The sequence below is a fragment of the Sprattus sprattus genome (assembly GCF_963457725.1).
Source record: "Sprattus sprattus genome assembly, chromosome: 10".
NCBI lineage: Eukaryota > Metazoa > Chordata > Actinopteri > Clupeiformes > Clupeidae > Sprattus > Sprattus sprattus.
In genome coordinates this window covers 26,805,854-26,832,750 of record NC_137908.1, presented here as the reverse complement: position 1 = coordinate 26,832,750, position 26,897 = coordinate 26,805,854, and the positions used below count along the sequence as shown (strand labels likewise).

Here is a 26,897-nt window from a genome sequence, read left to right as displayed (position 1 = left end):
AAACTGCCAAATCCCCTTATCATCGCCATGCAGCAGCACAACACCTGTCATGCTAATGACTGTTCTTCTGACACTCTATGGGTGGTTTAAAAGCTGCTTAGACATAAACAAACTAAGTTTGCATGCTGTGTGACCCTATCAGTATTAGGAGATAATAAAGTGTGTGTGATTTACAGAATACTGATATTGGTTGTGTGCGACTGAAACTCACAGGATTGGCTGGCTCAGCTGTCATGGAAATTGAGCTCAAATGGACACATAGCCATTCAGTGTTCCTTGTCTATGGCTTTTGCAATGTCCTCAGTGAGAGGATTGGGTCACATGCCAGATAGCCTCTTGTTCAGTGGTCCCTGAGGACTTTGTTGTAATTTTTGCAGTTTGTGTGTTGAACACAGTGCAGCTGTTTCTTTCTTGGAGGATGCTGAAAGACCTGTCCACGCCAGCGTAAAAACACAGGGTATATTCAGTTTGATACAATATTCTTTGTGGCCTTTTATGTCTTGAAAACGAAAAACTGACGTGTCACTAATATGGTGTTTTGCTTGGCGATGCATTCAATCGAAAAACACCCATAAGACCAAATGACAAATGCTGCCCTGGTGTCCCTTCCCACTTCAGCTACTCAACTAGCTGAGGTCTTAACTTACAGTTGAGGGCGACCGCTGTAAAGAGCATAGCTCTCAATCTGCAATATCATGCTTAGCAGCAGGTTGTTTTGCATGGCTGACTGCCAGCTTCTACCGCTAACTACGTGTGAATTCCAGAGGCACTCACTACTGCAAGGCTGTGGCTTGGAGAAGTGTTAATCAGCACTGAACTATTTAGTGAGTGCATGAAAGGTTCTCTTTTCTCATTGATTAGATCATGCATGATTTTTATACACGATTTGCATTAGTACAAAACACGCATAAATGGTACACCACAGCTTCCTGTTGTTTCTTCCTAAACACAGACACCTGCTGGGCTCGTGCAAGTGAACTTGCAAACTTCACTGCATGCTCTTTTAGACTAGGCCTGAGCAATTGTGAATTGATTGTGACAACAAGACCTTGACATTTTCTGTCAACTGCTACTGGGAAACGAGCAATGTTCAGTTCTTATTGTGACCACTTTTTGGACCAAATACCAATCACATCTATATCATGTGGGAAACCTCACAAGCAGAAACCCTCTTGAGAGGCCTTTATAACATAGGAGGACATGATGAAGAGCTCATTTGCAAGTCTATGGCATGGCCATATGTATTTCAAAATATTTCACACGAGACAGCCTACTACAAAGCAGTAATGCTTAAGATGAACGCTCCTTAACGACATGATTATACAGTGTTTATAATTAGGACAGCCTGTAACGCTGTAGGCGATACGACCCAGATCTGGCGTAGAGCCAGCTGAGTTAAAGTTGAAAAGACGCCATGCATGGCAGGGGAAATGGACAAACCACGTACAAACGTACACATCAAATTACATTAAGAGTAAAATGTTTAAGTTTCCGTTCAGATCCGGACCGGCAGGTTATCCAAATTATGTCGTATGCTGATTGTTTACACTCTCCACATTGTTACCTTTAGGGTTTTTGTTTTTAATGTACTTGCGCGTTATTGGTGGAGGCGTGTCTTATGCCATTGGCTGTCTAGCCATAGTCGATCACCACACCAGCGGTCAGCGAACGTACGCGAGGAAACTGGATCATTATGAAGTTAGCCGATTATCATTAGCTGTCGTTAGCATTAACAACCAGAAATTTGTGGACTTTGAATAGGATCGCCAGGCAGTAGTGGTCACGTATAAATGATGCTACTTTGTCGGGTAATTAAACCGTCGGCAGTGACTTCAGCTCAGTGTTTGAACTCTGTCCAAGTTAGAGCAAACAGAGTAAGGTTACTGGACGTTAACCTTACTTGTTCGTTGCGTAACAACACTACAATATGTTCTTCCAGAGTTTGCAGTGGATATGCCTACAATACACCCTGTATTTTTAGTCAACAAACGGGTGGAGGACGGGAGGAAAACACAAATATCTTCAGGGACTCTTCCTCGGTGGAAAAAGGACAACTGAGTCATCCTGATCGGGCTTATATTTCAGCTGTCGCACATGCCAAATGCAGTTCTCGTTTGTCGTATCCCTTCTTGGTAACTGGTAATAAAAACACATTTAGACTGACCGAATTAGGATCTTTTTGGTTGTCATCAAGCGCCAAAGTACGTGCGGTTTGGCTTTCCACGACGACTTTGCAAATGAGGACTGCTTCGTCTACGGCTGCTCAACCGAAGCGTGACACCAGTGTCGAGGAGCATACAGCGGCAAGTCCGAAAGAGGTGAAATGATATGATTGACTTACTTGCTACCTTCATTGTAAAACATGAAGAGTGATTGCCAGAGCCTGTCAAGTTAGCTTGCTAGATAGCTACTTAGCCACCTTGTGATCCAGTGATTCGGCGGTACCACATATATTGTCTCTATCGATTCAACTGGTGTGTTGATTACATCACATTATGCATACCGTTTGGCCATATGTGTATCCTACATTACCAAGGAACCAAGAAACATAACGCATTTATGTGCTGTTTATGTAATCGCGCTATTAGCTTGCCTGTGGTGCACATCTCAAGGAAGACTAGACTCCCAGACCTAGTTTCCCAGAGAGGAGTGCACCTGGGTCTCGTGTCAGCAGTGGTGCTGGTCTTTTGACCCACGAAGGCCAGACTTGTGAAGTATTTTTGGTCTACTTTTGAGCATCTCTGGCCCCCCTTGCTGACTGATTACTGACGTAGCTGGGCTACACAAAGCTGTGTTTTCGCGCTCCCTCGTTGCCACGCTGATAGGTATCGTGCAAACAACAGTCTGAGATGCAGCCCATAATCACCAGTTCTCACGAATAGTTGTGATGGTTGAGATGATTCCCGGTTAACGTAGTTGCCCCTCTGCTTGTTTTCTTGTATAAATGTACGATTCACTTTAAAAATCTTTTAGGGCTCGGTAAGTTTTTAATTGTGTAACGTTAGTTACATAACATTATAAAATAGAGATCTTGCAGCTAATGGCAGATTTACCTAACATTAACGCATAAGGTAAACATGAGTCAGCATTATTCAATCGTTCTTCATGTATTAGTTTATGGCCAATGTATCTCCCCCAACTGTATTCAATATGCTGGAACTTATTTTACCCTTCTTTTGGACAGCTAATTTTTTAGCAGCCACAGATTTAGTTTTAGTAATCACCCTGAGAACTGTAGCTATTTGTTCAGTCTGCATTGCCTGTAGTTTTATTGAGTTTCCATTGGGTCATATTTACACAGATAAAGAAGTCCTACAAAACTAGAGACGCTTAACAAATACTGCTAATAGGGTTAGCAAACACAATTTAACACCACAAAGAAAACTCCCTTTCACTCTTACTCAAACAGAAGGCCATATTGGGTGGTATGATTATAAAGGGACTCCACACTCTGGCATAGGAACACTTTCAGTGGGCCATGCTAACAAGCATGGATCTTCGCAGACTCAGGTATTACTGTTACGGACCCATGTGAAAGAGAGATTTAGAAATATTCATGGAAAAGACATTACCGGTAGTTTGTTTGTGTTGTTCAAGGAAGCCTCTATCTAAATCTGTGACCAGGTTTTGATAGTTGTGAATAAGTGGTAGACTACCACTTTTGGGGTGGACTTGGAAACTTTCGATGTGGTTAGGTATTTACTGGATTGTTTCAATCTGTTTCATTTTAATCTAATAAGAACTGAACTGAAACTTCAAGAGGTATTGCGGTTGAGGCATGACACTGTACTGAATTCTCATTTGTACATGTCTTTGTACAGTGCAATGTTATCTTTATCTGACACATGCACTTTTGATTTCTCTAAGTGAACAACATCATTTGTTAATGTGTTTCGTGCTGCTGTTTGGCACTCCATTTCCCATCAGGCTACATTATGTTTTCGTGTTTAATCCTAACCTCTAGTGGCCCCACCCAGCCTCAATAACAGTAGCGTAGATGCTTTAGAGTTGACAGACAGAAGACACATGAGACCTCCCTCTTGTTCTTCCTGCCCTCCTTCTCCCTTCCTCACCAGCCTCCACCCCCAATCCCAGCCCGCAGATGTTGTGGTATGGTGGTGGTGTTGTGCTTTTCTCTGCTAGGGGCCCAGCTCATGACACACACTCACAGCAGCTTCACTGTACCCTCCTGCACACTCTCCGGCACGTTCCACCCACCCCTGAGCACACACACGCACAAACAAACAAACACAAACTCAAACACACACCCACAGCACCTCTATGACCTCCCCCACCCCATGGCTGTTCCCCGTCTGGGACACTGTGGAGGCCTAGCCTTACCCCCACTACAGGGCTCTTTGTCCATTGTTCGTCAGAGAGGAACCTACGTCACAAGCGACCTCTCTCTCTCTCTCTCTTTCTCTCTCTCCCTCTCCTCTGTTGTGTCAGAAGCCCAAAGGAAGCGAGACCTTAGTCTGTTTTTATAGCTGAAGAGATGAGGCATCCACATTTAAGCAGAAGGAGAATCGCGCTCTTGCAACCTCCCCCTCCCGATCGCCCCCTTTTTAGCAAGAGAGATTCCTCACGCCCCATTTAGAGCAGGAGACTGGCATCTTGAGATGGCTCTATAATTAGAACGGCTGTTCCCTTCCTTGTTATTCCCTGCACTGTTACTAATGCATCACTGCATTTCATGGATCCTGATTGGTTTTGGGGGAAAGACGCCGCTCCCGCCCCTCCCAGGCTAGGGCCCTGCTGGATGAAAAGCAGGAAGCTTATTTTTTTTTTTTAAATGTGGTCTTCAGAAGTCAAGCCTGCTGGGCTGGATGCGTTTGCATGTTGTTTGTTTATGCATTTGACTACCCGTTTGGCAGGGCTGGTAGTCTCGCGTGATGACGGCTGTGGCCTTGTGTGTCTTCTCTTTTTTTCCATCAGTAGGGTGGGGTAGTCTGTTGTGCTCAGACAAGACAAATGGCACCGGATGATAAGTGTGCTGACTAACAGTCAATGCAGACACGCCAAACGTACTAGACAGTTCTTCCCCCGTCGTTTCTAACAAATGCCTAAACAAGAATTAATTAGACACTGTGACAACGTATTGTGTTTCACGCTCTTAAAAAAAAGTGGATTTATGCTGAAGAAGGGCCAGCCATCTTTCAAATGGAGTCGGAACATCATTTAAGAAAATAGTACACGTTATTCTGCCTCAAATTCTGTCTTCTTCAGTCGCTATGATTTTCATTAACAAATCAATTTTTTGTTTTTTTTTGTTGCTTTGCTGTTCTGCTACAGGTACAATTGTAACAGGTCTAGCACTGGTGAAAGATTGTCGTATTTTATGGAAATGCCAACACTGGATGTTGTGATGGAGTAGGCAGGAAAGTCGTTGTGAAAGCCAACCAGGGAGAGAATCTGTGTATTTCAAATGACAACTTTGACAAAGTGTCAGGAGGTTGCATAGAACCTCGTGCACAACACCTTAAATAACATGTAAAGGTTTCTGGAACTAGTGCACTTCATGTAAATGTCTCATTCTTGTGGTGGAAGGACAGTGGATATTTGATCTAAAGGGTTTTTTGTCAATAGATCCTTAGGTTAAATAATGAGTCACATAAGTAACAACTATGAAAGTAATATACAAAAACCCAACAGTGTTCTTCTCTGGGGTGGCCCACAGACACACGCACACACGTGCGCGCTGTAATCCAGGCCCTCTGCACGCCATCAGCTCCCACATTGGGTGTAATTCTGACAGCTTTTGGGCGTCATGCGGGGGGCCTCATCCATCTTGTTGACTCAGCAGCACACACACAGACACACACACACACACCTACCCACACAGCATTCTCAGGATAACTCTGTGTGTGGGGTGTAGGCCTCAGCAAGCCTCTGGGAGTGTGCTTTGAGGTCAGCTTTCTGTTGCTGAGACAAAGGAGCAATCAGAGACCCCCAGATACCCTCCCCACCCCACCCCCCGGTCCCCCACGCCCAACATGCTGTCAGCAGGACAGTCTTCCACCCACAAGACAGGATTACATGAATAACACATTGCTCCTTTTCATCAGTTGCCACATCCTTATACACACACACAGTAACACACAAGCAAGAAAACACAATGACCTTGTTGTACTTGGTCATGTCCTACCCTCATCTCTGTCGAGTCATTTTAGGGAAGTTTTGCTGTGCTGGTTCGTTTTATTCCTCAGTCTTAGGAAAAAAAAACGTTCTAACCTCTGTCCCCATGTTATGATTGTCAAGCCTGGTGAGTGTACACTAGCAGATTTCCCTCGTGCGTCTGCAGAAAATCACTGCAATCAGCAAAAACCTCCCCCTCCAAAAAGAAAAACAGAAGTGAACTACACAAACAAAATAAGATTTTTCCTTCGCACAAGTTTGTGTTGAGCAAGCAAGCAAGAAAGCAGACGGAGCATTATGGAGCCCACCGCTCCGCTCTGAAAGAAAAAAAAAGTTTCCTCTCAATCTGCAAGTAACCACTTTATTGTTTACTAAGCAATGACTGTGAAGTGTTGGCTGTGATGACTTAAGCATCTTCATGTGATGCTTTTTGGTTCTGATTCCTCCAGGACCCGGAGTCTTCCACGCCGCCGCCTAGCCAGGGCCCCCAGGGGCCAGACCGTGAGCCGCAGCCGCAGCCTGAGGATGACAAACCCAGCAAGACCCAGCAGCTGAAGAAAGTTTTCAAGGAGTACGGCGCCGTAGGAGTCGCTTTCCACGTGGCCATCTCGCTCATGTCTCTGGGCATATTCTACGGGGCGGTGTCCAGGTAATGTTGTGAGATGTGCACTAGGACCTCTCCATAGACATAGACATAGACATAGACCATAGCCCAGCCTCCATCAGAATGTCTCATGACTTCCCAAGCTAAATCTGCGATCTTCTTCTATTACTATGTTACCATGAGCCTCATTGGCTCATGAGTCTCGTTTCAGTTCTTAAATCTTCACATATCAGTCCCCTCCTGTACATGGTTGGACATGACATGGTTCAAGGGAGTTATCAAACATTACCGGGAGTTATCAAACATTCCAGGACTAGCTGAGCTAAGCTGCTCTCAGTGTGGCTAGGGTAATTATTGTAGGCTCATCATGGTTTTGGAATAGCGCCATGCGTCTTTCTTAAGCGCCCAGATAACACGGGATTAGAAATGCTCCGTAAGAATGCTGTTTTAAATGCCACAACGTGCTCGGTCCTCAGAGCTGCTGTTCAGTGTTGCGTGTTATTTATGTTCATTTCATTCATTTGTAAATGTGGCCATTTTAAAATTCAAAAGAATGTTCTTAGTTTCCATGAATTGTTTTGGACAAGAGATGTTGGCTATAAAAACATAAGCAAAGCTAAATTCCTTGAATTTATGCACAGCAACAAAAAGACACCCCCTGCTGTCTGAATATTGAAATGCATCTGCTCTGTAGAGCAATGTAACACAATCATGTCATAAATATGCCTTGGCAGAAACCATATTTCGACCATAGAGACAAATTATACACTGACAGCTGTCAACAGTCTGTCACATGCTGATGAGCTTTAAAAAATACATTCATTTTACATTTTCATTTCTGAGTGTGTGTGTGTGTGTTTGTGTTTGTTCTTTAAATGTAACCAGCACCTGTGTGCATGGGTGCACATTTACTTGATTCCTTTCTGCACATACTAAATATATGCTATTATAGCATGAAACCTTATGGACTGTAACACAACACTGTTCATTCACTAGCAGAACTATGACCAGCTGCATGACAACATAACTATGACTGCCAGTCGCACAAGGGAGAGTTACTGTGAACTTTTACAGCACTGTTGCATAATCGCATGGTTGCGGCCGCACTCTGCAGTAACACTCCACCACTGATGCACTGATGACTGTGTTGTTGTGTTTCCCACAGTGGATTCGACATGGCGGCGGTGCTGTACAAGATGGGCTTCAGTGAGTCGGTGGTTCAGTCCAAACTGGCGGCGGGCACGAGCACCTTTGTGCTGGCCTACGCGGTCCACAAGCTCTTTGCTCCGGTCCGCATCAGCATCACGCTGGTGTGCGTACCACTCATCGTCAGATACTTCCGAAAGACTGGTCTCTTCAAGCCCCCCGCATCCTCCCCCTGAGAGGAGGGTTGACACACACACACACACACACGCTTTTAGCTAACTAGTACATGAAGGATGGACTCTAGTTCTGGACTTAGTTTTGATTTGAGCCTGGGTTTGTACCCTGGCCATGTCTATGATGATCACTCTGTCACTGAGTAATATTGATGTTTTCAGTTTTTTGTGTATTTTATTTTCCTCTCTTTGCTGTGACACCCCTATTGGTCTCCATTATGCAGGAGTCTACATGCATTCACGACCTGGATGTTATACACACTCATTTTGGCATATCCATGTGTAATCGAGTAATGACTCAGTTGTAGTGCGTAGAGTTCAACATGAGCTAGCATCGGTCACATGTGCATTCCACAAATTAAGGACGGTGTTGTTGCCATTGGTTACACTCTGTTTCATTTCATTTTAATTTTTTTTAAGTGCCAAAAGATGTGCGACCAAGAACTAATATTAGGAATTTTGACACGTGTAAACCCCCACCATGTGTGAAAAGGCAGATTGGGTGTCGCTTAATAAAAGATGCAGTGTGGATAAACACACAAAATCCCTTAATTACATGCTAAAGTTATTTTTGATCATTATTATTATTATTATCATTATTGTATTCCTTTGAAGAGATCAATCAGTAAAACGTATTGTTGTCAAGGTCAGTTTCTAAGCTATTGATGGATGAATTGAGATGTGATTGTACTTATTTTATGAAGATAATTATTAAAAGGGAGATAAATACGTTTCTCGACCTCTTTATGCCATGTCTTCCAAATCAAGGGTGTTTTTACATCCTGCCTTTTACACACTGCCTGTCTGCCTGACTCTGCCTGTCTGTCTGACACTTTGATCTCCATCTGTGCTCACTGGACTGAAGTCTGTTCACATGTAAGTAAAATATCAGACTTCTCAGTAGATGCAATACATTGTCTGATTTTTGTAGCTAGAAAAATGCTGTGTTTGTGTGACGTCAGTTTCTACCGAAGGGTACAGATCTGACTCCCCTGAAGCCAATCCCTCAGGAAGGAACCTATATGTATTTCACTGAAATTTGAAAAAAGCAGTCGCTTGTTTAGTTGATCAGTTTCATCAAACTCGTCTGCATATTATTCTGTTTTTAGTGATATGTGACTAAACTAACTCCACGTGGATCTAGAGTAGAATGAAGCGCTCATTTAGAAGAGAGACTTTTATTGTTAATCGTATTATTTAAAACTTAGTTTTTTTCTCACTATAGATTTATGTGAGATGCTCTCTAAAAAGAGAAAAACAAATGCGTTGTTAAAGGTATATTTGGGTTGAAACAGAGTTCCGTAACTAAATCTTGTAATCTGTTACAATTTCTGAGAAAATATGTGTCATATAATATTCATTCTGTTGCTTGTTTTTTAACAGGGCAACTAGTAATCTGTAACATTCAGGCAATGCTCCAACTGTCAAAACTGGATAGAAATTTCTTCACTCTCCAGATGACACAAACACACTAAAAGGGGGTGAGAAAGTTGCATTGCTCCAGTATTTGAGCTTGCTGTGGACTGGTGAGTGTAGTATATATTGGCAGTGTGCTTATAGCCCATACCTTAATCTGAAACATCACAATTGTTCTTACATTTAAATGAACCAACCAATTATTCAGTAAATCAATCTATTTAAGTTTTTAATTTCTAAATGTTATAATGCTCATTGGAAATAGCAGCCCGTTCATGAAGTGCCTGATTCGTGACTGCCTGTCTGCCTGACTATGCCTGTCTGTCTGACACTTTGATCTCCATCTGTGCTCACTGGACTGAAGTCTGTTCACATGTAAGTAAAATACCAGACTTCTCAGTAGATGCAATACATTGTCTGATTTTTTTAGCTAGAAAAATGCTGTGTTTGTGTGACGTCAGTTTCTACCAAAGGGTACAGATCTCACTCCCCTGAAGCTAATCCCTCAGGAAGGAACCTATATAGATGTATTTCACTGAAATTTGAAAAAAGCAGTTGCTTGTTTAGTTGATCAGTTTCATTGGCAGTGTGCTTATAGCCCATACCTTAATCTGAAACATCACAATTGTTCTTACATTTAAATGAACCAACCAATTATTCAGTAAATCAATCTATTTAAGTTTTTAATTTCTAAATGTTATAATGCTCATTGGAAATAGCAGCCTGTTCATGAAGTGCCTGATTCGTGACTTTCCTGAATAATGATCACTGAAGCTAGGGAGCCTGTCATTCTTTGGTTAATAACCCAATTATTCTTATATGGTTGTGCTTTCAAACATATATAGTTAACTTTGTTAGTCAGAATGTGCTTTTAATGTGAATCATCTCAGTTCTCTAATCAGGGACTTCAGACTACTAAATGGAACAGCTCACGGTAAAAAAAACCCTCTTTTGCCACATGGTGGCACTGTTGTTCAGAGAATACCTGCTATTTGAGCTGCATAAACCAGCCTAAAAAGAAAATGCATAAATAAAATCATTCAAGATGAGCTACTCTAGAAATCATATTATCATTGAAATGCATGACAAATTACTGTGGAAATGTCTTCTGAAGCAAAATTGTGCATGACATTCACTGAACTGCTGGATGCATTACACTGAAAAATGACATGTGTGTGTGAGTCACGTCTATCACAGTGTATCAATGCAATACCATTTAATTAAATAGAATTAGAAGACTATTTTCAAAGAAATAGAGAGAGTGTGACCTGAAAAATGAAATGTATGTAAGTTTCAGAATTTTGAGAACGGACAGTTCTGAGGCTGTTGAAGTACGACGCACAATGATTTCAATCCAAACTCAGTTCAGGCTAGTTCAATCAATACCATTCAATTAAAACCATTATCAACAAAACATGTATGCTGAAATAAATGAATGTGTGAACTGAACTGCGAATCTGCATCTGTGCAGAACCGTCCTGCTCTCCGACCCTACCGCCCATCGTTCATCACCACTCGTCTCAACACCTCCAGCCAGGGTCTCTTTGGTCTCTTTGGGCCCAGGCTGAGGGTCTCTTTGGGCCCGGCTATGAGGAAGGGAACATCGAAGCCCCTTGGCTCTTTATGCCCTCCTCCCCAGCGCCGAGTGCCAGAGGCCAACAAAGGCACTGTGGCAGCCACGCTCGCATTCAGCTCATTTCCGCTTCCCAGCAGAGCGTGCTCATCCTGGAGAATTACATGAATAATTCCGACCTGGAGAGGGAGAGGGGGAGAGAGAGAGAGTGAGAGGGGGAGAACAGGGGCCAGCATCTGAAGTAGAGTGGAAATGCCAGGTGTGAGTGGCGCAAGGTGGTGGAAGTGGTGGTGGGCATTGAGCGGCAGAGACAAGCTGGCACCCAGCAGAGGCTCATTAGCCGGGAAGAGGAGGCCCCAGTGCAACCATCACCTCTCAATCCCCTGGATGTCCCCCATGGCTACAAACAAATTGGTGACAGAATCCCACGGCCAGAGAGCCTGCCAGCACAGGCCCTGACCACGACTGCAGCGTGTTCTTGGGCTGTGTGTGCGGGCCTGTGTGTGTGTGTGTGTGTGTGCGTGCGTGTCTGTGTTTTGTGTGCATACATGTGTTTTAAGAAATGTTAACAAAAGATATCAAGTTTGTGCACAGCTGGATTGAAATGCCTCATGTTTACCTCAAGTTTGAGTCCATGGGTCATGGTTGGTAATCGAGATATTTTGTGGCATGGATGCTGGTTGCTAAGCATTGTGTTTGGTTTTCCATCCGGTGGGATGGTACCCTTCAGATTCTCCCGAGAGACTGGCTCTCAGTGCGTCAGAGGTGGTGGGGGCGAGTCTGTCAAGCCAGCCTTCTCTGGCATCTAAATTGGCAGTAGTGTTTACTAATGTTTGCAGTGTTCTTGGGTCTCATGTCCCGGGCACCTTGGCTCACCTGGAGACACTTTCTGGTCACTTTTCAAGTTGGAAATATGGATGTTTTTGGGGGACGGGATCTTTTGCACTTGCACTCCTCTGCTTCTCTTAAGCCAAAGGTAATGTAGTTAGTGAAGAACAGTTCAGGTGCTTCTGCGGTTTGTCTCAAAATGCACCAGATACCTTTTGGACTGTCCCCTTCCTGTCTATCTATCTGTCTCTCCCTTCCCTTCTGTCAGTCGCTCTTCTTGTTTCTTCTCTTTCATTCTCTCGCTTGCTCACTTTCCCCCTCTCATTCTCTCTCTCTCTCTCTCTCTTTCTCTCTCTCTCTCTCTCTCTCTCCTGTTTGAGTTAAGTTTAGCAGAGGCACCTGATGGTGGAGGCAGCCTTGCACTGCTGTCAGCTGTCTTCCTTCATCAGAGACCGAGCTGGCAGAGAGGCTACGGGGCTGTGAGGGTGGGGAGGGGGTTGCTGGAGGAGACAGCCAGCACTACCAACAGCTGCATCTTATTATTTTAAATAGGAGTGTGCCAGTCTCACACGAGCATTTATTTATTTTTCATTCTGCCTCGCTATCCTCTTTCTCCTTCTGTCTGTCTGTCGGTCTGTCTCTGCCTCTGTTCTGTCTAGCCCTCTCCTCGCAGGATTTACTCTAAATGTTGAATGTGGCAATTATACGGAGCGTGTGCTGGAGGAGAAGGAGGGAGGCCTGAGTGTGTGAGGAGACGACAGAGGGAGGAGACTAGGAAGGAGAGAGTGATCTGTCAGTGTTTTTGACACCTTTGAGTGTGAAACTATCTGGGCTTTCACACTTCAAATTGGCCATCAGGAGTTATATGACTGTTCAGCGTTTGTTGTTTACATGGGCATGAAGACAACACATCTAGTAAATGTAAGTGAAGCAGTAACTTTGAAAAACAGTTAATAGACACCTTTTCAGTCAGTCTGTCATTAATGGAAAGTTTGCACACCGAAAGTTCTCTGTTTCAGGACGCCCACGCCAGGCCCACTCAAACATTCTGTCAGGAAACAGTTTTGAGCAAACAAACTTTAAACCCCCAGAAGGATCTTCCCCTGCTTTCTACTTTGTCAAACTTGTCAAACAACGGTGTCCTCCGCATTGAATCACAGTGGTCAGAGCCTGACGTCGGGCTAGTGACAGCTGGAGGCCTTGGTACTGGGGGGGCAGTAAAACTGTCACTAGGTCTCTGACACTGTCATGTCATCATGGAGCAGGCGGATGGTCAAAAGGATGGATTACTTAGGTCTGTTGGACTTGGCTAGGCTATGGTTCTGGCAGGCCTTGGCAGTGAGATGAGTTTGGCAGGGGGGATGCAGGCAAGAGGCATCAGCATTCTAGGTGGCAAGGAAGTAATATGGCACTGGCGAACGGCCCGGGAATTTAAAAAAATCTATTTCTGGAGGTTGTGGCAAAAACATGCACCACCACCAACAACAACCAAGAAGGGAAGCCAATTTCAGAGAAAACAGCTCTGCAAAAACCATGCCTAGAGACCAAAACGTCCTTCCTGTTAGCTGACTTCCTTAACACCATTCGCATGCTATCACGTTTGCTTGCTATATCAGGGACACACACTCATGGATTTCGACATCAGTTAGTCAGGAGTAGCACGCCACGACGAGGTCTCAGCTCGCCACCTCGCCACCTCCTCAAACACCCCCGCCCCAAAAGAAAACAGACAGACAATTTCTTTCAATTAGCCAGTGTGGGGCAGCTCAATACATTTTAGTTTGTATCTTCAGACGTGGAGGCCCTGTTGCACGTCCAGGCTGAAAATGAAGACTAATGGCTGTGGCGAGCGCTGCTGAGCTGGTCTTCCACTTAACTGCCTCCACAGCCCTTTCCCGCCGCTAACCAGAGCCGGGGTGCTGACCGCGCAGCACCACACAATGCTAATGCGTTTATTCGCGACGCCGATTCATTTTCTCCCCGTTAGGCATTAATCCTGCACAGCTAAAGGGGGGCTATTCATCACCGTTCACTTCGGGCAGGGGCAAACAGATCTGTGTTGTCGGACAACATTCTAGCCACCGCGCCCCCCCCCAATCCAAAAGGAGGCGCTTTGGCCAGGAGAGGCCAGATGGACATGTGACCAGAGAAAGCAGTGGAAGGTTTCCCATGCGCATTCTGAGAAAAAGGAATTGGATTCACCGTTTGCAACCTTTTAAGGCTGTCAAATCTGTACCATAGAAAAGTCGCAAAAACAAAACCGTTTTCAAGGACTCAATAGAGCTTTGCTTTGAAAATGGACTTTGAATGGACTTGGACTACTGAAAAGCATTTTAAGGGTCTGCAAAGTTTCCTTGATGAAGCCAAAATATTCTTGTTTTTTTTTCTGAACTCGTCATAATGATCTGACATGAGGATGCTTCCAATGCGTACGTAGAGGCTTCTCTCTCCAAGTCAAGTGTTTTCTTCAGCTTTCAGTTGCCAGTAACATTAAGTGGAATTAATAATGTGGTGTGTAGCTGGTGGTCTGATGGCAAGGCTGCCCTGGGGTTTGAAACCTATTTGCAGGCCACTATTGCCTGGCTGAGGAAGACACGGTGCTACTCTACCCTGCTGAGATACATAATTTACAATGTGTGCAGGTAAGGGGAAAATGTCTATGAAATATGGAGCTCAATCTTTGGGAATAATTAATGGTTAGACAGCTTTGATTCACCATGACTGCTCATTAAAGAGCAGCACTCTGGTTTAATGTCCTGCTCCGCCTCCATTGGGACTATAGGCAGGATGGAGGTGGAGCACAGGCCAGGCCGGAGCCAGGTCGGATGTCAGGGCAGGAGGTGCAGAACAGAAGCCCTTTGGGGTCCCTCACTGAACTCCAGCAGCCAGCAGGTCTTCAGCAGGTAAACAATAGCTGGAGACTTTACCTTTTTCACCATTATGAATGATGTTCCAAATATAACTTACAATATGCTATTGAAAACAGAACTTATATAGAACAAAAAAAACTTAAAAACATACAACCTTCATACAAGAAGCATTGTGAGAAAGTGTGTGTGTGTGTGTGTGTGTTGTCTTATACTTCCATTCATATACAGTGTATGTTCATGAAACATGAATCGAGATGAAACCCATGACATAATCACAAACAGTGTATGTATACATGCTGCAGTTATACATCAAATCATTGCGTTTCCTCAAGCCAGAACCAATATAGTTTTAATTTCCAATCAGATTGTGTGGGAGCCCCTTAGGCTATTCCATTATGCCAGCCACAAAAGGCAGTGAGGAGCTGACAAACACACCATCACTCACAGAAGGAGAGGGAACATGTGCTCATTCACAATGGCATAACACCATCCCTTAATGACCAAGCAAGATAAAAAAAGACAGGGAAAGAGGAAAGGATAGGAGAGGGAGGGAGGGAGAGAGAGAAAAAGAGAGACAGACAGAGCATGCAGAACAAATAATCTTTAGTAACGACTTTTCTAAATGTCTTCACCACACCTTGTGATAATTCCATTATGGATTTTGCAATAAAAGAGATAAATTAATTATCGTGGTGGATAGTAAAAGGCAACAATGATATCCTTTAATATTCAGATATTATTCATGCTATAATTTTATGGATGTCTTATTGTGTTGGGGTCTGCACAGGCCTAACCTGACGCAACGTTTCTGCATTTTTCTCTATCTTCGAGACATAAGTATTATGACTAATGCAAGACAAGGGCACAATGATTCTGTCACTTTTACCATTTTCTTAAATTGTACTATTATTAATCAAAGCCCTGTCATTATCCCCCCCCGGAACACTGTGAAAACATCATTGGAAAAGTCTGCTGATCAGGTGATCAAGTGAAGTCCAAAAACCTACAAGAGCAAGACGCGCTCAGAATGAGAAGTCATGATCATCTATTAGGAATCCAACAATAACAAACTGGCATAAACAAACACCACAGAGGGGCTGGGGGGGGGGGGGGGGTGGGGGGGGGGAGGGAGAACGTGTGAACAGACAGACAGACTACAGCTCTAAAGGTCACTGCTAGCAGGAAACACAATTTTCTGTAATGATAAAGCCAAGAAACTTTGGTCCTACCAGTAGACACACACACACACACACACACATATCTGTCTAGGAAGGAATATATACAGGCCAAACATGTCTGCTTTTGCCTCTCCGCTCTTGCTTCCAAATTTCATGAAACTGTCAGTACTGATTTGAAGTAAGCACCTGGAGAGGTATGGAGCTTCCTTCACAGTGGCTGATGTGTGGGGCTGATACTTCTGCTGCACTGAGAAAGGGTCTGACTCAGTTAGAGACTGAGACAGCGAGAGAGAAAGAGAGAGAGAGAGAGAGAGAATGAGAATGAGAATGAGAGATGAATATCCCACCAGCACATTCCCATCAACATAGGTGAAAAGCTGTAGCCTAACAGCTGTCATCCAACCTGTGTGAAGAGCCAATTACTGACTACAGGAGTTTACAAGGACTTCAGTTCTCATAATATCTGACTTGAGGAAGAGGCCCGTGTTTAAAGCAACAAAAACAAAGAAAGACAGAATGAAACAAGAAGGAGAGGACATGGGATAGTAAATATTAAGTAAATAAGGACCTGTTGGTTTCCCTGAGTTGGTGTCCTCAACTTGTTTTGATGGCAAAGTGTGTCACCCTAATGGCAGCGGTGAGTATCTCTAGCTTTGGAACTCACCAGAAAAATTCACATTATTTGGCTTCTAAATTATCACTAACATCCAACAGAACACACAGATTTCAGTTTCCACACACTTCCACACAAACCACTAACACAATGCCAATGTTTGCACTCTCTGCCAAGATGAATAAAATAGTTTTCTGGAGGTGGCTATCATTTCTTGTATCAGCGACTGCTACACAAAGTGTTTCAGGGAGAGCTTCCCAGGCAATGGGAAGCTGACAGGCCATACATTATTAGCAGTGATGCATGCTGAGGGCACGGATAGAGGTCACGGTGTTGTTTTAATTTCTGGTTATCATTGAATCAAGCAGCTGGACTCACACACGTACGGTAAACCCAAGCCCCCCAGGACACACATCTTCACTGCCAAGCTAATACCGGTCTGCTCGAAAATGTATGAAGGCACTGTGTGTAGGGCTAGGTAATGCGTCTCTGAGCACAGCACGTGTCATGACCCCATCTGTTACCACAGGGATTCGGCGGCACCGGGAAGAGGCACAGCAGAGTCCCATTCTTACAGAAAAATCTCATTAAAGCCACTCATGCTGACAACTCAAGCACAATGTGAAAACACGCTAAATTTGGATAATAATATCATATCATGGCTCTTGACTCTGCGTACCAATGACAGGGCAGAGCCCTGGGAGTATCGTTGAAGAGGATGAAAGGGGAAGATATTGTTTTTTTGTCTTTTTTATTCTACGGCTCTCATTTTACAGTTCTCTGCATTCAACACACTTTTGTGCCGCAACGAAGATCTCCAGCTCTTCCACTGAAAAAAGGAAAAAACAAACAACTATAAACAATCCGCCACCATCGTGACAGTATCATGCAATGCAATGTCCATCTCTGAACTCATCGTTGACAGGAGATAATCATTGAGATCGGGGCCAATAAGCCGACCTAAGACAAACCAGGGACCAGGACAGAGAGCCAAGTAGGTACAGGGGAGCTGAGCCCAAGGTCAAATGAACAGTCACCAGGATCGTCAGAGGAGTGCAGCTTCGGTATAGATTGTTTTCGTCCAGCACTGCGTTTTGGTAGGAATCGCGGGAGGTTAATGTGTGCAATCACAGCACCACTTGACAATCAATTCCTGTGATTATGCTCAGGACAATAGGTCAATGCCTGAGGGAGGGCTGGACTTTTTGCAGAAACATCCCATTACAGCAGAAGCCAGAGGGATACATCTGAAACAAAAGTGGTAAGAGCAAACCACTAAATACAGGTTCTCTTTACAAATATGTCCAATATGACAGTGCCACACTTTCAAAGGCTCCATATTGAGAGATTTACCTGCCTTCTTTTTGCTTTTCCTACCGATGTTAATCAGGCTCACACGTCTAGTCACCGCATCCATAGTATGTCAGACAAAAAGAAATTCACTCTTGGTAACTTCAGTTCCTAAAGTTTACTGTTGACTATTTATGTAAGGCCTCATTGGCTTTGCAATCTGTTGGCACCAAGAAGTGCCAGATGTGATTACGGGGATTAGACAAAGCTCCCTCCCATACCCACTGACCTCCTTCCAGACCCATGCAAGCCTGGCAGGTCCCAACCAGAGGGCTCGCCATCACCCCCACAGAGGAGCGCAGCTCTACCCCATCCGTCAGTCATCAGGCATTTGTCAGCAGCAAATCAGCTACATCATCGTTTTAGTTTTAAAAGTCCTTGTTGTGTTATTTATATTCTTTGGCGTCGTCATCCTCTTGGTAATCATGTTTGGAACTATGTACCAGCATGGAAAGAAGCACCCTGGGGTAAGTTGTCTTTTTATGCTTTGATGTCAAAACGATTTGGCAGTGTCTTATAGTTCATTACACTTCAAGTAAAAGTCTAGGACTGATATGAAATATTACTCAAAGGTGGAATAATTAGAGACATAATCAAACTGAAATACTACTATTTTGTTGACTGACATGAATGATCAGAAGAATGATTAGGAAAAGAACGCACTTCTAAAACATCCAGGGTACAATGTCTCGTGTTAGCATGTGGCTAAGTGGCATGCATATACTCAGATGGATTATGAGTCATCTTTACTCAGATTATTAGAGCACATATGTATGAGCTCGGTTCACTTCCTAAGGCTGTGCTTGCAGAAAGTTGCTACAGTAGTGTGTTCATTCTGTGTTCAAATCAGATGAAATAGCACCATTTTCTTACTTTCAATTTCCTTTTCTAATATGTATTTTTGCCTGTATTATAATAATAAAGGGAGGCATTCAAAATGCCTGCATGTCCTCATGTTTTACTGAAAACAATTGCCACAGTGCCTCTGAAAATCAATCTGCAGATGACCCAAATTCCTGTGGCCAACTTGGCTTGGCTGAGCACCAAAAACAAATGAGTGCAACAGTATTGGGCTTGAGGTGGGAGAGTTCTGTTGCCCTCGAAACCCATAACACATAGGTCAGACTGTGACCTTTTTGGCTGCTACGACCACTTAGAACTTGTGGAACACTGATATTTGGTCAGCTCCCCACATCATTCCTTATTTTGAATTGAGAATGAGACCTTTACACAGACATAAAAAATATTTCAAGTGAAACTCACACAATGAATGATATAGGACTGGAAATGGCTGAATTAAATAAATGTATTTTCAGAGTAGCAGGCAGGTGTGACATGCGTTGGTCATCATCAGCATGGCCCTTTGACAGGTCACAGGCAGACCAAATCTCTCTTGGGTCAGTATCCCATAACACTCAGTCATTAAATTGAAGCCAAGAAACTTACACAGATGCAGATGTTCACTGGTGTTGGATGAGCAGGTGCAAGAACATACCGGGGGATAGCCTAAAAAAAAGCTTTCACGGATCTAAGCTGAGGTGTTAAAGGCTTATTAGATAAAGGACCCCATGTTTGTACACACTAGCTTTCTTAATGTTAAAGTTGTTAATGTTTAAATGTTAAATTAAATGCTTTTTGTTGATTTTCTTGCTTCGCACAGTGTTTATTTTGCTGTTACAAGCAACAAAATGAGTAAGTAATTAACTGGTAATGCAAAGCAGAACAGAGTGGTATTTTTATTTATACTGTAAAGAATACTGAATGTGAATGGGCCTTCATAAGCCTAAGACTTTTGCAATGATTATCATCACTTTTCCCACAAGCAAGGATTGCTATACTTACACCAACATAAAACTGCCATGTGTTGGAGAATGTATGTAATGATGTTAACGCAGGCTTCTTGAGCATCAGTGCATGCTGCCACTGGCCTGAATGACTGCTGCCACCGTCTGGCAGGTGCACTGACATACAGTATGTCACCCTGATTCAACGTTTCACTCTTTACTCAACCAGGAAATCCTCAGGGATTTCAAATCTCTTTTTCATGGGACACAAATATAGCACCCTCGTGGTTTGAATTTTTTTCATCAAATTGAAAGCTTTTATTTACTCTCATTCTGCTCATTTCAAATCTGTGAAGCCAAATAAATACGATAAAAAAAGAAAAACAGGACAGACGAGGTAGCGTAGGTCTGCTCTGTCACTCTGCTATATCATTTCTATTTCTTTCTTTTTCCTTTTCCACAGCCGTGAAAAAGACATCCAGGCTTTTCTATGTGTTTGAATGGACACGTCACATTTTCTCTCTTAATGTGCATTTCTATTCTAATCCCTGTCATGCCTGCTTTCCACCACTACCTTCCCCGGAAGTGAGCCTCTGATCCTGTCACACAGCATGACAGGCTGGGAGGGGAGAGGTGGGGGGCAAGGGAAAGTGTGTGTGTGTGTGTGTGTGTGTGTGTGCTGTGTGTGTGTGTGTGTGCTGTGTGTGTGTGTGCTGTGTGTGTGTGTGCGTGTGTGTGTGTGTGTCATGGGGGGGGGGGGGGGGATGGGGGGGGGGGGGGGGGGTATGAGAACAGCACACACACACACACACACACACACACACACACACACACACACACACACACACACACACACACATACTGAGATCTCTCTCTTTCACAGTGTCCTTGCCCGCTCAACCCTGCCTGACAGTGAACTGCCTTACACAGCCTGTGCCTCATACATATTCAACAGTAGGGAGAGGGAAAAGAATAACAACCTTCGTCTGTGTGTGTTTGTTTATGCATATGCACAGTCATACACACACACACACACACAGACACAGACACAGACACAGACACAGACACACACATTAATATATATCATATACAGCCTTTATATGAGCCAACCTGGGCTAACATAACAGGCTTACCTGAGTATCCGGTAGAATTCCAGTCAAACGGAAGCCTGGCGATGTTCCTGCGCAGTGGCTGTGCATTGCACAAAGTGCCCAGACTGTTGCGTTGCAACATGCACACGTTCTCTGTCTCCAGCTCATCGCATGGCACATCGTGCCCAGACTGTTCTAATGCACACGTTCTCTGTTTCCAGCTCATTCCACAGTTCTGCTTCCTTATCCTGGGCATGAGTGGAGCCGGCCTCTATCTTCTCCGCCTGGCCAAGGGACCGCACGTCACGTAAGCTTCTGCTGAACCACGTCTCCTCTGTCCCCATACATAGTAAAGTAGGGAATAAAAAAGGTAGGAAATGAATACATGAACATCAAAGCAAGGGAACCAGCCTGAGAGTTTGTTTGGGCAATGAATGGCGTAATCATTTGCATGCCAAGACCTTTGGGATGAAAAACTCATATAAATGGGATGAAAAACTCATATATGGTGGAATTGTAGGTTCAAAATAGGCTAGGCTAGACTGGGTTTGGAGTCATAAGAGGCATAAGGTCTCTCTGTCGCCTGGTTTTGGTTTACATGTGTGCTATGAGGCTGCTCAATCAGACTACGTGACGTAGATCTCAATACCTTCAGGAGAACCCATGCAATGTAATGCACTACAGGGTGCCAGCTTGACGGGGTGTCCTTCACTACTTCTGGTAACCCCTCCTCCATCATCCCTCACTCTTTCTCTTTCGATCCTCACATACTCATACGCTTTATTATTTCTTTGAACAGCTGGAACAAGACTAACAACCCGGAGCCCTGGAACAAACTCGACCCGACCTATCAGTACAAGGTGAGATGCGTGTCAAACCTGTGCTCACTTCAGCTCCAGACTGACACAAGGCTGACAGGGCTGCAGTCTTGCTTCAGCTTCTCCCCACTCACACACACGCACGTGCGCACACAAACACACTCACACACGCGCGTGCGCACACACACACACACACACACACACACACACAGACACACACAGACACACAGACACACAGACACACACTCCTCTGCCATTACGCTTGATTTCAGTGAGTTAATAAAGAAGCACCTGAGTGTGTGGATCCATCCATTTGTGAAAGTGTGTGTGCGCGTCTGTGTGAGTGTGTTTGTGTGTGTGGTCTCTCAATTTGCTTCTGTTTGTAAGTATATCCAGGCATGTCCGTTTGACGGAATAATTCATCACACGGCAAGCGAACATCGTGTTCTGGCTGTTCGCCGTTTCAGGGAGACGAGGGGCTTCGATGAAGAGCAACACACGCCTTCTGACAGCTGATGAAAATATTAACAAACGGAGACAAACAGAATGAGGAAGGAGAGAGAGGGAAAGACAGATAGAGGGAGAGAGGAAGAGAAAGTGAATAGAGAGAGAGAGAGGGAGAGGGGTGCCTCTGGGCATAGCTGAAAGTTGAGCCTTGGCAAAGCCCCTTGCCACACCATGCCATACTGCTTTGCCGTACCGTGCTGCACTGCTCTGCTCGGCTCCGCTCCGCTCCTGGGGAGAGTTGGGCCAGCTGCCAGGCAGAGGCCCGTGCCTGCGTAATGAAAGTCACGGCCGACAAAAGGTTACAACACAGCATGTTTAATTCTCAACAGTAGGCAAAGGTCACGCATCGGAATTCCACAGCAGTCTCAACAATAATAATAATGAAGATGTGGGAGGGAGGGGAGGGAGGAAGTGGTGTGTGTGTGTGTGTGTGTGTGCTGGAGAAGAGCTGACAGCCAAACCAATCAAGGGCAGATATGCAGGAGGAAAATAATCAGCGCAGACGGAGGAACGTGTCTTCTGTCACGGCAGGGGGAACGCCAGTGCCGTCTGTGACATATGCAAAGCACACCGCTGATCAGACTCCGAAACTGGCCATCTCTGCACCTAGCCAAGCCACCGTGTGTATGTGTGTGTGTGTGTGTGTATGTGTGTGTCTTCATGTATGTGCATGAGTGTGTGTGTTCATATGTCTGCAAGCCATTGGTTTTGGGATAGCGAAACAGTGGGGTGTGTGCATTTTTTTAAGCTTTCCTGGACAGACACACACAAACACACACACACACACACACACACACACACACACACACACACACACACACACTGATGAACTTAATTTAGGCAAAGCATATTTAAATGTATTCTCTCCGTCCCCTCGCAGTTGGTGGCTGTCAACACTGACTACAAGAGTCTGAAGAAGGAAGGGCCTGACTTTTAAAGGTCCTCGCCCGGGCTCCTGCGGCACGGACCCTGGCAGTGTCCCCTGTCACCATGACGACAGCCAGCAGCAGCCTCACGCCGCTCCCTTATGATGCTGTCACCCAACGCTTTGAGGGCCGCCACCACCAAAAAAATAAATAAAAAATAAACCATTCATAGGCTACCACATGAACACAAAGCCATTAAAGATTACTGCTGAAAAGTGTTTTGTGTGTGTTCATAGGAAAACCACTCAACTTACCAATACATTTACTACTGCTGGGGTGAAATATCCACCACTGGTGTATAAGCATGGTTCAGCAGCAACACGATCCACAGCAATGAAAAGGAAAAGAAGAGGGTGGAGGTGGGATACCTCAGACTATTCATGAACACATATGAGCGAACAGCAGTGCATTCCTGGCCAGCAATTAAAATGAAACCTGTGAGAAACCTTCACTGGAATTTCTAATTGCACACAATATAATAATTAAGCCAGGTTGAATTCGGTGTGTATGTGGGGGGGACAAGCCCGAATGGACAAGAATGTGTTTATTTTTTTATTTTTAAATGAGTGTGTGATTGCTTTCCGAGCCGAAAATCAAAAACACTCCACTGGTACATTTTCTGCCATGGTCTGATATTTTTGTGGTGCATTATGAATGACAAGTATTGAAGACACAGCTGGCTTTGGAGTACAGCAGGGTTCAGGAGACCCAAATGCAGTCTGGGAAAAAAAAATCCCCCTGCTTTTATCTGACAGTGTCAAATTTTTCCTGCATTATGGATAGACAATTGGAAGTGAGTGGCGGTGCCGAGAAAGTAATGCATGCGATCCACATGCAATCTGTACGCTCTCCTCCTTGCAGATGTCATATTACTCTCCCTGAGAAGAGAAAAAAAGTGGGAGAAAAAGAAGAGACGGGCCTCTGCCTTTAACCTGTCTCTGTTCAAATCGCCTCAGTCAAAAAGGCACAACCAACCGAGACCACAGCAGGAAGCCCAGTCAGCAGGGGAGCGCGGCACGGTAAAAACACACACACATATCATAGGTCTTCACCACTGGTGCTCAAACTCAGTGTGTGTATGTATTAGAGTGAGTGTGTGTGTGTGTGTGTGTGCGTGCGTGTACAGCACAGCGAGCCTGTCAGGGTCCCAGCACATGCTGACAGGTAATCAGGCAGGCCGAGGCTTCTCACCAGGCATAATCACTGGCCCACAGACACACACAGGGACAGTCATTACCCAACCGGAAGGCTTCGCGGACCATCATGATTGCATTCCCTCCATTTGTTATTCTTTGTATTGCTATTCATCCTCGGGCCGCAGGCAATCTGCACAGCCTCGCACACCCCAGCGCTCAAGCAATTCCCAAACTCTGAGCCAGGAGAGGGGCTCAGGGGGGTGAGTCTGTGTGTGTGTCTGTGTGTGTGTGTGTGTGTGTGTGTGTGTTTAGGAGGGGGGATGAGTAGGCTGCGCAGGAGAGCAAGCCGGTCTCTGTGTTTATTCCTCATCGTTCCGGTGCTTCTCTCGACTTGTTTGCACGGCTCCTGTCGCAAGCAGTTCCGCAGCGCCGGTGAGGAGGCCTGAGGATCATTCGTCTGTTTTTCCCTACCCTTCCTGCCCGCCTGCCCGCCGCTCCCTCTCTTCTGACTGCCCAGCCTCATACCTTCACTCTGTGCAAGCAGCCTGGCCGTTACGAGCCAGGGGAGCACAGGGATGATGCTGGCTCAAATGTCTCTCTCGCCTCTGTATAAAAAAAAAAACACTGACCTTGGATTATTGTGCCGTGTTCAACTCTTTCTCTCAACTGAGACAGAAAGAAACTTGCTAGTTTGGCCACTTCACTATGCAGGAGATGTATCCGTTGTTGTATTTTCCGCTTGTTCCCCCCCCTCACTCTTCCCCTCATCTTGCAGGATGGCGATCCAGGATGGAGGCCTTCTGGCTGAGGTGGGGGTGGGTGGGTGGGGGTATTTTTAGATAAGGATTAATTTTAATGGGAGAGATAAGGAGAGCATGGGAGGCTGCCAGAAATACTGATAACTAAGTAAATGAGAGGCTGGGAGCTGGGAGAGGTGGCGGCGGCGGTAGGCTGGTTGATGTCGGCACGGGCATGCTGCTGACTGGCCCACGGCACACACGGCGCACAGATCCCACAGAGATAAAGAGGCTTGCTGCTTTCATCTCCTCAGCACAACGCGGAGCCACTGCACTCGCGCTGGGTGCCACAACACATCATCACACCAACACAGAGAAGAAAACACAGGGAGCGCTCTGCAGCCCCATGGCAGGTCACTGGCGCCCAACGGATGCACAACTAAACAACCACAACTCCATGACAAACTAAATCAAATGCAGAAAATGAGGATGCACAACAGATCTCGGACTCCGTGGTGTTTTCCTGGTCCCACACCCAATAGCCGTGGTGAGGACATTTACAGCAGATTATCGTCACTCAACCGCTGGCTGTTGGAGTGGTGCCCGACGTGGGCTTCACAGACCATTGGAGAACTTTCTGGGGGAAGCCTGGACCTTTGAAGGGACGGCAATCATCCCTCAAGGGAAGGTGCAGTTCTCTTACCTCTAAACCTGACACTTCACATGGCCAAGGCAGGTTTCTTTTTAATTAAGTCCAGGAGGCAGGAAATACCGTCCTACACAGATTTCTGCCATCCTGCTGCACACACAAAGCCACAAAGAGAGGGTGTCCGTGCCCAAAATGTTTAATTTCCAAATGTCCTTCACATACAGTAGTTAACATCAAATGTCCTTTATATACAGTAGTTAACATCAAAAACTCTGGTTAATTATAACTGATAACAGAATTGATGTTCTCAGACTGTCAGACTGAAACATGATTAAAACAAAGAATATCTAGCTTTGAATGAATCAACCCCTCCAAGCCATTCTACAGTCATACGCAACACCATACAGGTCATAGAGGTGCCTGCCTGGCTTAGGTCTTATCTCTCTGACCGTCGACAGTTTGTACATGTCTATAATGAACCAACTAGTCATGCAAAGGTAAATTATGGAGTCTCCCCAGGCTCAGTACTTGGACCCAGCTCTTCTCTTTGAGCATACTGTAATAAGGAATCAATTTTCATTCCTATGCTGATGATACTCATGATACATGAAGCCAGATGAAATAACTAATCTAGCAAACTAAACTTGAAGCCTGCCTTTAATATGTAAAGGTCTGGATCACTGACAACTTCTTAAGTCTGAACTTAATAGAGGTTATGATCATAGGCCCTAAATATTTGAGAGGCACATTATCTGGCCACCAATTTGATAGACATCCATCCTGACATCCAACCCAAATGTTTAAAGAACTTGGTGTTATCATCGATTAGAACAGACCTGGGCAAAGTGCGGCCCCAGGGCCATTTGTGGCCCCTTGGCTGTCCCTGACCGGCCCTCGGAGGTCAATGGAAAAAAAAAAATCAAACGTAAATACCTGTAGGCCTACATATTCACTGCTGCCAAAAATGTATGACTACTGTCATTGGCAACGGGTAATTCAAATCTTCCAAATCATTCCGCATGTAGTCCCGTCAAATAAGGTAACTGAAAGTCACTGAAACTTGAAGTCTGAAGGTGGGCAGAATTGAGTTCAGCCTATTGTTTCGGCCCTCCACAACATTTCTGCTATCTCAGGTGGCCCCTTTGGGAAATGAATTGCCCACCCCTGGATTAGAACCTCTCTCTCAACACGCACATACAACAGATCTCGAAAACATGCTTCTTTTAGTCAGGAAAGTCCTAACCTTCCATGATTCAAAAAGCAAAACCTTGCATTATTACTATGTGACTCAACAACTGCAGTG

General features: G+C 44.8%; 2 protein-coding genes across 2 annotated transcripts; both read left to right on the top strand.

Moving 5' to 3' along the window:
* The first annotated feature begins 1,650 nt into the window (after positions 1–1,650).
* Positions 1,651–8,850, top strand: fam210b (family with sequence similarity 210 member B). The gene is made up of 3 exons (XM_080845871.1): positions 1,651–2,318; positions 6,585–6,784; positions 7,905–8,850. Exons 1-3 carry the CDS (start codon positions 1,791–1,793, stop codon positions 8,119–8,121), a joined length of 945 nt encoding a protein of 314 aa, XP_080701997.1. The 5' UTR covers positions 1,651–1,790; the 3' UTR covers positions 8,122–8,850.
* Positions 8,851–18,371: 9,521 nt separating this feature from the next.
* Positions 18,372–23,083, top strand: LOC308371079 (NADH dehydrogenase [ubiquinone] 1 alpha subcomplex subunit 4-like 2; the record flags this gene model as incomplete). Its single annotated transcript, XM_080845868.1, has 4 exons — positions 18,372–18,413; positions 21,043–21,128; positions 21,621–21,681; positions 23,027–23,083. The coding sequence occupies 4 exons, from the start codon at positions 18,372–18,374 to the stop codon at positions 23,081–23,083; spliced, it is 246 nt and encodes an 81-aa protein (XP_080701994.1).
* Between the last annotated feature and the right edge of the window lie 3,814 nt (positions 23,084–26,897).